At 41.8% G+C, this 12005-nt stretch overlaps 2 protein-coding genes across 4 annotated transcripts in view; both read right to left on the bottom strand.

The window, feature by feature from the left end:
* ulk3 (unc-51 like kinase 3) overlaps window positions 1-4976 on the bottom strand; it is a 44048-nt gene extending 39072 nt beyond the window's left edge. For 2 of the 3 annotated variants that reach the window (XM_052042577.1, XM_052042579.1), the window contains exon 1: window positions 2985-3180. In XM_052042577.1, coding sequence (XP_051898537.1) covers window positions 2985-3083 — 99 coding nt within the window. In that variant the 5' untranslated portion in view covers window positions 3084-3180. Of the gene's footprint in view, window positions 1-2984; window positions 3181-3643 lie in introns of those variants that run through there. The other variant, XM_052042578.1, reaches the window with a different exon arrangement.
* A 3931-nt stretch (window positions 4977-8907) lies between these two features.
* Window positions 8908-12005, bottom strand: part of scamp2 (secretory carrier membrane protein 2) — a 37281-nt gene continuing 34183 nt past the window's right edge. The window contains exon 9 of the mRNA XM_052042605.1: window positions 8908-11409. Within this exon, the coding sequence (XP_051898565.1) occupies window positions 11263-11409 (147 nt within the window). The 3' untranslated portion in view covers window positions 8908-11262. The remainder of the gene's footprint in view (window positions 11410-12005) is intronic.

The raw sequence follows: 12005 nt of genomic DNA, 5'->3' as shown, positions 1-12005 counted from the left end.
AATTCTATAGAGCTGCAACATCACCTCGTGGCTCTTGAACTCAATACCCCGACTAATGAAGGCCAACACACCATACAACTTCTTAACAACCCTATCGACCTGCGTAGTTTACCTAGAGGGATCTTGCTGTGCACAAATTAGTTGCAGCTTTTCCTACATTACAGCAACTACACATCAGAATGTATTTAATGTCTCACCAAATGCTTCAGGATGTCTTCAGAACAACTAGATAAATGCAGGGCTTTAACCTTAACTCAGCCAATGGCATGTCTAAAGCAGAGTTGTATACCAACATTCTCCTGGACCAATGAGCTGCTGGAGGTTGGCTTGTTGACACACATTGTCACACGCACAAGTACATGTGTGCACAGGTGCAATGAAAAAATTACTTGCAGCAGCATCACAGGCACAGAGCATCAGATACACAACATTCACAAGAAAAACATAAATTAGCAACCTAAATTATACAAGAAAGAACACAATTAGAACAAAATAAAACACAAAGCCTCATTGTTTTTTTTAAAGTGGTCACAGTGTTGCTGTACTGAGGTAGTGATTAGGGTCATGCAGGTTGGCTCAAGAACCAAATGGTTGCAGGGAAGTGGTTGTACTTGAACCTGGTGGTGTGGGACTTCAGGTTTCTGTACCTCCTGCCCGACGGTAGCTGTGAGAAGAGGGCATGGTGGGATCTTTGATGACAGATGTTGCCTTCTTGAGGCAACGCCTCCTGTAGATACTCCTGACGGTGGGGAGGGATGTGCCCGTGGTGTATTGGGCCGCATCCAGTACCCTCTGCAGCTTCTCACGTTCCTGCACATTCAAGTGTTCTGAAACACAATGCAAGGTGCAGAGTCCGAGGGACTGATACCCTCATAATACTGTCACCCAAGAACAGTTTCCTCAAGGTTCTGCTGTCTGACTGTGGAGTCCTTCCAGCATTTTCTGTTTTTTATTATAGGTTTTATATACAGATGTCCCTATCTGCTGTCAACACATGGCTACAGGCTTTGTACACCCTCCATCTTACCTGTAATACAGGTTCCACTGCCTGAACACTTCTTTCTACACGGGATTTATTTACAGGCATCTCCACACAGCACAGGGCTCCACTGCAAACAGCTTCCTCCAGGCCTCACATATCTGTTTGCCCCATGTGACACCTCTGTGTGACCACAGGATGTCTACACGGGTACCCATGAGAATGGTACACAGCACTGTTTCCGTTTATCATATTTGCACCACTTCACGCTGTTCTACAGAGAAAGATTCTGAATGGCCTGCATTTGAATGTGGAGCAAGCAAAGGCCTGACATTATTACGTTTATTGCTCTGCGTGGTAACCTACATTTTGGAATAAAAGTAAGAAAAAACTCCAGGTGCTGGAAATCTAAAATAAAAGCATAAGATGCTGGAAACACTTAGCAGGTCAGGCAACATCTGTGGAGGAGAAACAGCTCTCAATCCACAGGAGCGACATTGAGCTTCATTCATCATTCCTCTGACCCATCTACCGGTGACCTCCTGCGGGTTACAGTGAGGCCCAACACAACCTTGAGGAACCGCACTTCACTTTCTATCTAGGCACATTACAGCCTGCAGAACTCCATACTGAATCCTCCAACTTTAGGGAACTCATTTTTCCTTTCCGTCTGTGTCAGAACCGGCCATTGAATGAGAAGCCATTGAACTGGCACATGAATGATAGGAAAATGGAGGGTAGGTAGGTAGGAGGGATTAGCTACGTTGGCACAACATTGTGGGCTGAAGGGCCTGTTCTGTGTTCCATTTCTGCTGTCTGTACGATAGGTTTGCAAGACAAGTTTTTAACTGTACCATGGTACAAGTGACAATAATAAACCAATACTATTTTGGCTCGACACACAAAGTGCCTGAGGAACTCAGCAGGTCAGGCAGCATCTACGGAGGGAAATGGACAAATGAGACTCTTCATCTGGTCCAGGGATCTTGACCCAAAGTGTCGACTGTCCGTTTCCCTCCGTAGATGCTGCCTGACCCGCTGAGTTCCTCCAGCGCTTTGTGTGTTGCTCCAGATTCCAGCATCTGTAGTCTCTCGTCTTGGTTTTTCTTTTCCTACTGGTATAGTCTGACCTGTGAGGCACATCCCACATTGACAACACATTACACGGATAAAGCAACACAATGTGCCTGTAACTGCACCCCTTTGCCCTCACCGTATCAGAGATACTCCCTTTGTTTTACCCATCACTCTCCCACCTTGTCTGCTACCAAAGTCTAATTCCAGATTCTGTCTTGGTGAAGCAGCCAGCATAATCCCACCCACCCAGGACACTCTCTCTCTCCTCTTCCATCGGGTAGAAGATACAGGAGCCTGAGGGCACGTTCCACCAAACAAGGAGAGCTTCTACCCCACTGTGCTAAGACTATTCAACAGTTCCTTTATACAATGAGATGGACTCTGACCTCACGATCTACCTTGTTGTGACCTTGCACCTTATTGCACTGCACTTTCTCTGTAGCTGTATTGTTCTTATCTGTACTACATCAATGCACTCTGTACTGACTCAATGTAAGCGCACTGTGTAATGAATTGACCCGTACGATCAGTTTGTAAGACAAGTTTTTCACTGTACCTTGGCACAAGTGACAATAATAAACCAATACCTTTTTTTTCTCTAAAAACTAGCTTCTCTTTTTCCCAGTTCTGACAAAGGGTTCCAGACTAGAATCATTAACTCTTTCCACAGATGCTGCCTGGCCTGCTCAGTGTTTCCAGCACTTTTGTTCTTACTTCACAGAGTGTTATGTTTGGAAAGGGAGAAATGGAGAAATCAGACTACCCAGCTCCCATGCTAAACCGACGTTAAGTCTCTTTCCGAAGGATTTCATAACAATACCATTTTAAACACTTGCTGTAAATCTGATCTGATGCATAAAAAGGAACGCAGAGTTTAATAAAGATTCCGAAGTAACATCACAGGTGCCTTGGCCAGGCAGCCTCTCACCTTCCTGTAGGCTTTATAAACAGTGGCATAGGAGCCACTGCCCAGCTTCTCGGTGAGGATAAACTCCTGCAGTTTGGGAGGAGCGCAGCCAGCCGCCATCCGGCATCTCCATCCGATAGGACGGGACCAGGAAGAAAACACAGGAAGGGAAAGGTTAGATCCACAGAGCCCAACTCCTCCCACCGACTGATTTCACTTCACCAAACGATGCCACAATCCGCAGCAACTTCCCTCGGAAGAAAATATTATGCTTCCGGGGAGGAAGCAATGATCCCGCACTGCTCGCAACAAATATATTTTAGCAGCTGCCTCTGCGCAGTTTAAGAAACCTCTACATTGTTTTGACTCAATCGTGCACAAAATTTGCAAATATTTTTTGCACAGAATCTGTAGCTTTTCTTGCAAAGAATTTATAGTTTTTCGTGCACAGAATTTACAACCTTTCTTGCACAGAATTTTTTCTCACAGAATTATTTTTTCTTGCACAGAATTTACTTTTCTTGCACAGAATTTTTAATTTTTTTTGCGCATAATTTACAACCTTTCTTGCACAGAATTTGCAAACTTTCTTGCACAGAATTTGTAACTAAACTTGCAGGAGGCTGAATTTATGCTGTGCAGTTGAAATTCTGGAAACCGTGCCATCGAAAACCCCAAACCTGCAACCGGAGTTTTATATCGCGGTGCAAAGCAGTGATATTTTGCAGTTGAAGTTAGAAAGAGAGCAGTGTGCTGGATTAACCTCTGACCAGTGAGCTTTTTACGACGGTGGCAAAACAAAACGCTGCTTTGTTCCTGTGAAAGAGACAACGCCTCTTTTGGGAGTGGGGGAAAGTGTCATTAATTGTAAGTGACAGGTTGTAAATGAATGTTTTAGTAATTGCAACAAAAAAACTTTAGAAAACGAAAATTTGAAACAAAACCAGAAAATAGCAGAAACTCTCATAAGAATGTAAATAAGAGCGGAAGTTGGCTACTCAAGCCTGTTCTTGCATGCAATATACAACAACAGCACAGGAGCAGGCCCTTCGGCCCAAAGTGTCTGTGCTCGCTGCCCAAAACTTGTTGGTCTTCCAGCACTGCGAGATGTCCGTAAGGGAATGCTGCCGACGGGCACATTCCAGGCTGCAGGAGTACGTGCTGAAGGACGCACTGAAACTCGGTGCAGCCGATGCAAAGGCTCCATGGGGAAGGACCACAGTCTAGGGTCCCTCTGCTACTGGACGTGGAGGGGCTGAGTCGGGTGGGGAAGCCCCTCGAATGACGAAATGGTGTATCACCCCAGGGGGACACATGAGTGGAAACGGTGCTGTGGCTTAAAAGGCTACTCTAAGAGTACCTCCCAAACCTGTGATCTCAGCCAAGGACAAAGCCAGCAGATGCATGGGAACACCAAGACCTGCAGATTCTCCTTCAAGTTACACACCATTTCTGTTACGAGCCAGGTTGCTATTTGGTGAAGGTCCCATTAAGGCACCTGGACAGTAGAGTAGTTTGTGTGTGTGTGTGTGTGTGGTGTCATCAGACAGCAAGATTATAACAACGTGCTGACATTTTTGCTCAGTGAGTTGAAGAGAGAGAGACAGAGACACTGACTGCTGGTCTCTATCGATGGATGAAGAATAATAGCTGTGTCTGTCACTACAATCCACGTATAGATTTTTGGAGCAAACAAGTGGAGTCCACTTTGTCGTTAACCTGTAGTGGGAAACAGGTATTTCTGTGGGCGGCCACGTATGGAATGCCTTCGAGGTGGCAGATACTTTGGAACAAAGCAATGGAGATCATCAGTGATTGAGGTGTCATATGGGTTCCATCGTGGAACATGTGGATTTTGTAAATTTTCTCTGTATTCTCTCTCTACATTTTCTCTTCAGTCAGCGGTGTTTTGCAAAAGCCTTTGCTCACGTTTCACCTTAAGACTCACTGAACTGAACTTTGAGAACTATTCCAGGACTTAGAGTTTGGGAATTTGCCACACACACACTTTGAGTTTAGTTTTGGGGTTAATGTTTAACATCTAAAGTTTTTACTTTTTTTATTATTACATGTAGTTATTGATAAAATAGTTTTTAACACTTGTACATGACTCGGTGAGTTTCTATTGTTGCTGGTACAGAACAATTCTGACTTGGAAATAGATCGCCGTTCCTTCATCATCACTTTGTTATAAACGCTGGAAACACTTCCCTTACAGTGTGAGTCCTTTCACCGAAGAGCATCAGCAGTTAAAGGCAGCCGTTTACTGTCACCTTCTTGAAGGCAGTTAGGATGTTGGCAATAAATTCTGGCATTTCTAGCGATCCCCACATCTCAAAAAGGAATGAAAAAATTAGTTCAAGAATTTTCCACCACTTTCACCCCGGTTCTCCAAAGAAAGATTGTGAAGATGGGGGGGGGGGGGGTGTGGGGGCAAAAGACAGGAAATTATAGGCCGGTTGGCCTGACTTCAGTGGTTGGTAAGATGTTAGAGTCCATTATTGAGGATGAGGTTTCAGGGTACTTGGAAGCCCATGATAATTAGGCTGAAGTCAGCATGGTTTCCTTCAGGGGAGATCTTGCCTGACAAATCTGCTGCAATTCACACTGTACTAACTCAATGTAACTGCACTGTGTAATGAATTGACCTGCACGATTGGTATGCAGGACAAGTTTTTCCACTGTACCTCGGTACAAGCGACAATAGTATACCAATACAAAGTAACAAGCAGGATAGACAAAGGAGAGTCGGTGGATGTTGTTTACTTGGATTTTCAGAAGACCTTTGACAAGGCACCACACATGAGGCTGCTAAACAAGATAGGAGCCCATGGTATTACAGGTAATTTACTAGCATGGATAGAAGATTGGCTGACTGGCAGAAGGACAATCGGGGAGAAGGCAGAAGGGAGTCTGCAGAAGGACTTGGACAGGTTGGGAGAATGGGCAAAGGAGTGGCAGATGGAACACAGCATAGGGAAGTGTACGGTCATGCACTTTGGTAGACGGAATAAAAGCTTAGGACTATTTCTAAATGGGGCGAAAATTCAGAAATCTGAGGTACAAAGGGACTTGGGTGTCCCAGTGCAGGATTCCCTAAAAGTTAACTTGCAGGTTAAGTTGGTGTTAAGGAAGGCAAATGCAATGTTAGCATTCATTTCAAGAGGACTGCAATATAAAGGAAAGGGTGTAATGCTGAAGCTTTATAAGGCATTGGTCAGACCACATTTGGTGTATTGTGAGCAATTTTGGGCTCCATACCTAAAGAAGGATGTGCTGGTGTTGGAGACGGTCCAGAGGAGGTTTATGAGAATGATCCCAGGGGTGAAAGGGTTAATGTACGAGGAGCGTTTGATGGCTCTGGGCCTGTACTCACTAGAGTTCAGAAGGATGAGGGGGGATCTCATTGAAACCTACCAAATATCAAAAGGCCTGGACAGAGTGGACGTGGAGCGGATGTTTCCAGTAGTGGGAGAGTCTAGGACCAGAGGGCACAGCCTTAGAATAGAGGGGTGTCCTTTCAGGACAGAGATGAGGAGGAATTTCGTTAGCCAGAGAGTGGTGAATCGGTGGAATTCATTGGCACAGATGGCTGTGGAGGCCAAGTCATTGGGTATATTTAAAGCGGAGGTTGATAGGTTCTTGATTAGTAAGGGTGTCAAAGGCTATGGGGAGAAGGCAGGAGAATGGGGTTGAGAGGGAAAAATAAATGAGCCATGATTGAATGGTGGAGCAGACTCAATGGGCCGAATGGCCTGATTCTGCTCCTGTGTCTTATGGTCTTCTTATGATCTGCATTTGGGCTTGCAGTAGCAGCATTACCAGTGTTTACTGTTCTGCATGGTAACTCATGACATTGTTATAAGTTTTTTGGAAGGGTAAAGCATTAGAGAAAATATAGACTAACTAGGTCCTGTGTTAAACCAAAGTTACGAGTGTTTCCCTAAGGATTTCATAAATATATTGATTCATACACCCATTGTTATTTGATCTGATCCACAACAAAGTACAAATCAAGTTCAACATGAAATTGCAAACTAGTGTCATGTTCTGTACCTATATACCTTTGACTCCGAGTTGTTAATATATCACTGCAATGCTTGTGCAGTTGTTGAAATAGGGTTGAAGTTGGGCTCAGGGTTATTACTTTCAATTTTCCTCAGATATGCTGACAAAAAGTGAAACCTAAGCAGCCAAGTTTATCTCCTGCTGCTTTCAAATTATCAGTGGAAAGGTAATGACAGTGGGTAGAAAGGCTAGACTGGTAAGTCAGCTAAATTGCCATAAAACTTTCTGTAACATCCAAATCTCGCACGTAGATGTTGACACAGTTTATTTTGGTGTTGTACATACTTGCATTGAAAAATATCCTTCCAGTGCCAGACAAGTTAGCACGTTGTTGGCCTTTGAACCTTATCTGCTATTAAAGGTCAGAAGCAAATTATAGTCTTTGACTGTTTCCCTTGTCATTTACTGTTTAAGACAGTACAAATTAAAGCAATTGACCAAAATAGCCACTGGAAAATTCTGTCAATGATTTTCACACCTTCACAATTCAGATTATTTCAGCTTTGAGAAGTCAGTGAGGAGAGAAGCAGTGTGGTGACATGAAGCTGTGAAGTCCAGGGTATATGAAAGAGCACATTTCAACTAATTCATCCATTTGTTGCAATGTACATCCTTTGACTTTACACCCTTTTTGTTTTTAAAATTCATTTTCAGGGCATGGGCATTGCTGGCAAGGCCAGAAATTATGTTCACATCTCTAGACTATAGCTCATGGATAAATGCCTCCATTTTTGTTTGTTTCCCAACCATTTTGTCACCACATTGTTAAGCTGCCTCTGCCCAAGTTCCAAACTTCCCTCCTTAATTCTGTCCCATGCGCCTCTTTGAGATGCTCTAAAGAGCCTGATTTGATGACCATGTCTGGTGTCCCATTAAAAGCTCTGGGACATCTCATCAGGTTAAAGGCCTGTAATGGTTGCAGCCCCAAGATTTGTATTCATTGGTGAGATCGGCAAAAAGACTTCAAAATGAAATGCCGGTTATTTAACAATGCAAGGATATCATAGTTCAGGGCCATAATCTGAAGTAACCAAGAGCTTCAAAGTTAGAGAGGCCAAGAGCCTACCCTACATGCTCAAGGCTTGGCTCACAGAGTCATACAGCACAGAAACAGGCCCTTCAGCCCAGCTGGTCTATGCTGACCATACTTTCCATCCAAGCTAGACCCTTTGGCCTCCATTTGGCTCAAATCTCTCTAAACCCTTCCTATCTATGTATTTGTCCAAATACCTATTAAATGTTGTTAATGTACCTGCCTCAACCACTTCCTCTGGCAGCTCATTCCATAGACTGACCAATCTCTGGGTGAAAAAGTTTCCCCTCAGATTCCTATTAAATCTCTCCCCTCCCACCTTATAACTATGCCCGCTAGTTCTTGACTCCCCAACCAGAGAAAAAGGCTGCACATTGACCCTATCCTGCCCTCATGATTTAATACACCTCTATAAGATCACCCCTATTTCTCCCATGCTTCAATGGAAAAAGTCCCAACCTGCTCAACCTCCCTCATCAAGCCAAACCCAGATCAGCAGATTTAGACAGAATGTCCAGCTTTGGCTGAGTGAAAGCTAAATGCCAAGCAATTACGATCTTAAAAAAAAAACTGGAGTTTTTTCCTCCCCATGTGGAATTACTGAACCACATTGAGCAAAGTACACCGAATTACCTTAAGATATTGTTCTGGTCCCAACAGCTATGTACTAATAGGTTTATCATTTCTCAGTGTTCATTTGTCATGATAACTGAATTAATACAGTTTACCTCACCTCATTTTTGGGTTTGAATACTTGAATCAGAGAAATGGAAATGGTTTGGTGAAAAGTTAATCATAGTTCATCACAGTTTTATGTCTGAAGAGCCAAAGAGCAAATACAAATGAGATAAAGGTTTTTTATTTAAACACAAATGTTTTAAAGGACATTTGCATGGATTTTTTTTTATATAAACAGTGACAGGCTAACACCATACATTCCATCAGAAAGTTTGTTCAAGTAGATGAACATCCCACTTACATTTGTCAAAAATCAAAAAAAAATTACATCAGGTCACATTGATACGATTTTAATACAATACTCAAATAATGGAGGCAAGTCCTGTAAACCAAGAGCTCTGAAGCTAAAGGGTGACAGTCCCTAAATTGATACTGTACTCATTCTGTTTAGTTTTGTGCTAAGCTCATGTACTCATTCAGTTGGTAGTACAGCACCTGTTCTATGCCAAACTAACCTGCAAGGAGGAAAAAAAAAGAAATTTGAATAATTCAAACAGGAATGCTGCAGCTATATTTTCTATGTATTCTAATGTTTCAGTGGTAATTACACTGAAAAGCAGAAAATAGTTCACCCAAACTCAAGAATCTGAAGGATCAAGTCTGAGAAGATTCCTTTTCATGGGAGTATTAGTTAAGTTGACATTTAGAAAGGGCCTTAAGCAACATGTTCTGGGTCATTCAGGACTGCTAACTCATTCCCCAGAGGCCAAATCCCAGTCTGAACCAATGCCTACCTGTGGCTTCCTATCAGCTTGAATTTAACCAGTTGTCTAGGAGGAAAGCAAGAGACAGAAAGAGATATATACATATTGCTCAAAAATAAACTTTTTTTCTCCTGCCTGAGGAAGATTTTTTTTTGGAGGGGGTATGGCCAAAAGGTTAAAAGCAAAAAGTTTTAAAAATAAAACTTGTACACCATCTAGATGTTAGAAACAACAGTAATTCAGACCACATGGCATCCTAATTTGGAAGTTGTTTATTGACATGGCTGGTTATTAATGTTGCCAGCAGTTTGACTGCACAACCATATGCAAAAACTGGCCAAAACCCAAGAGAGAGAGAGGAGCTTTGGTAGTCGAGATCCCAGTTACAGAGAACACTGTTTACAAAATGATCATCAGAATGATTAAATACAGGTATGTAAAATGAGGTGAATTTAAGATCCGAATGAATTAAGACTAATTTATTTACTACATAATTTAGAGTAGACATCAAATCTAGCTAATTAACCTCCTTAAAACTAAAACTTCATTCAAACATTCCCCCCCCCCCCCTTTCCAAAATACTTCATTTAAAAAAGGGGACAGTTTGAAGTGATTCTTACAAGGGCATTAGTGTTTCTGAGCAGAAGTTCTTTTGATAAAGGAAGAAAAACCACCCATCTAATACCACCATTGCCTAAAAGCATGGCTTTAAATATGCACAAAACTCAGATTCAAGAAAATTGATCAAGGAAATAATGGAAACATTCAAGATGTTCTTCAGATCCAGAGAGCTATGATTCAAATTCTCAGGTTTATTCAGCATCTGTGAACAGATCAGTTGATGCTTTTGCTCAGAACTGAAGTGAATTTTATCTGAAAAGTATTAAAGCATCGGAAAGTGTATGCACACTAATGTTTAATCCTCATCGTTTCTGTGCAATTTTGTTTTTGAAAAAAAGTCTTCTGTGGGAGAGTGCATGTATGAAATGGTAGTATCTGTTCTCTTTCCAGTGCTGCTTGACCTGCTGAATATTTCCAGAAGTTTGCATCTTTAAATACCTATTTGTTTTTTTTTAAAATAGTCAAACAATTTGAACGCAAGAACATCACTGAGGGCCAAACATTAACTATCTTCTTGAAGCTTTTAAAAATAAATGCTGTATTATCACAATGCTGGCAGGTTTCTCTGATGTAACTTTTACCACCAGAGTTTTTTTTAAAAAAAGACAAATCCCTTGTCTGGCCACCATTCCAAACAAAAACTGATCACACCCAGTATCTCCCCACATAATTAACCAGGCTAAAGTAATGCTACGGAATACAACAGATGACCATCTCTTGCAATCAACATCATAGTGTTGAGCAATACCTAAAACACTAATAAAATGTGCTGTGCTTGATGAAGACAATTAAAAAGACAAAGTTAGTTTGATATTTACCCTTTTCTGTAAATGTACCTCCCCACTGATCAATACACTGGTCAATGATTCTTCATAGACAAGAAAATATGAAAAAAAATACATACATAAATATTTAAATGTATTTTTTACCCCCAAAACAGTTGAGCAGCTGTTTCCTTAATGCAGGAAATGCAATGATATTGTCAATGCGTCTGGTTGAAACCCTCTAATTAAAGCCAAATATCTTTCCCCCCTTCTTATTCGGTAGACACACAAAATACACATTTTGACCAATGAAAGTGCATCTTTATAAAGAACGTACAAAGAGGAAAGCTTTGAGAAATAATTCCCAGTAATTAGTTTCCTTGGAAGGTGCTTTGTGCAGCAGCTGATGCGGCTGAAGCTGCAGCACTGCGCACTGCAGTGTTGGAGAAGACCCCTTGCGAGAATTCTTCCTGCGCTCTCTGAAAGCTAGCCCCCGACCTGCGGAATATTGAGTGTACCTGGAAGCAAGGGGTAAGAAATTCAGTTCTTTTTTTGCAAATTTACACTACCGTATCACTTATGTGATAACACATTCATTATCAACTTCTATTTTCTTGGCACTTTTAAACATTCCAATCTTGTTCTTGGAAGCACAATGGGGTTCAAAAATGAACTGCTGAAAGGCAAAGAACATTTGAAGGGAACTTGGCCAAAATGTGGCCTTTAAGAATGGACAACTGTAGAGAGGCGAGTCAGGAAGAGAATTCCTATCCAGAGAATGCATAGATTTTCAAGATTGTGTGTGATCTGTACCACAAAGGCATCTACCCACCATAGCTCCATAACCTTTAGAATTTAAAATGCCAGCTTAAATTAAACACCTGCTGCTACTTTAGAGAATGGAAGAGTTCCACACTTTTTACAATCGCTCTTGGCTTGAATTTGTTTTTGCTGAACATCTCTTGTGAGCGAGTTGAACATCTCTCACTCTGGACACCCACACTGGTAGGTTTCTTTAGCCACCTCTAATGCCTTCCAAAATACTAATGGCCTATCAAGTTATCCTTAAGCTTTCCAAGAAAAAACAAGAACTATTAATACAATTTCAATTTAC

This window comes from Pristis pectinata, chromosome 32 (assembly GCF_009764475.1).
Source record: "Pristis pectinata isolate sPriPec2 chromosome 32, sPriPec2.1.pri, whole genome shotgun sequence".
NCBI lineage: Eukaryota > Metazoa > Chordata > Chondrichthyes > Rhinopristiformes > Pristidae > Pristis > Pristis pectinata.
The sequence above is the reverse complement of the archived record's forward strand: the minus strand, read 5'-3'. Positions and strand labels throughout refer to the sequence as shown.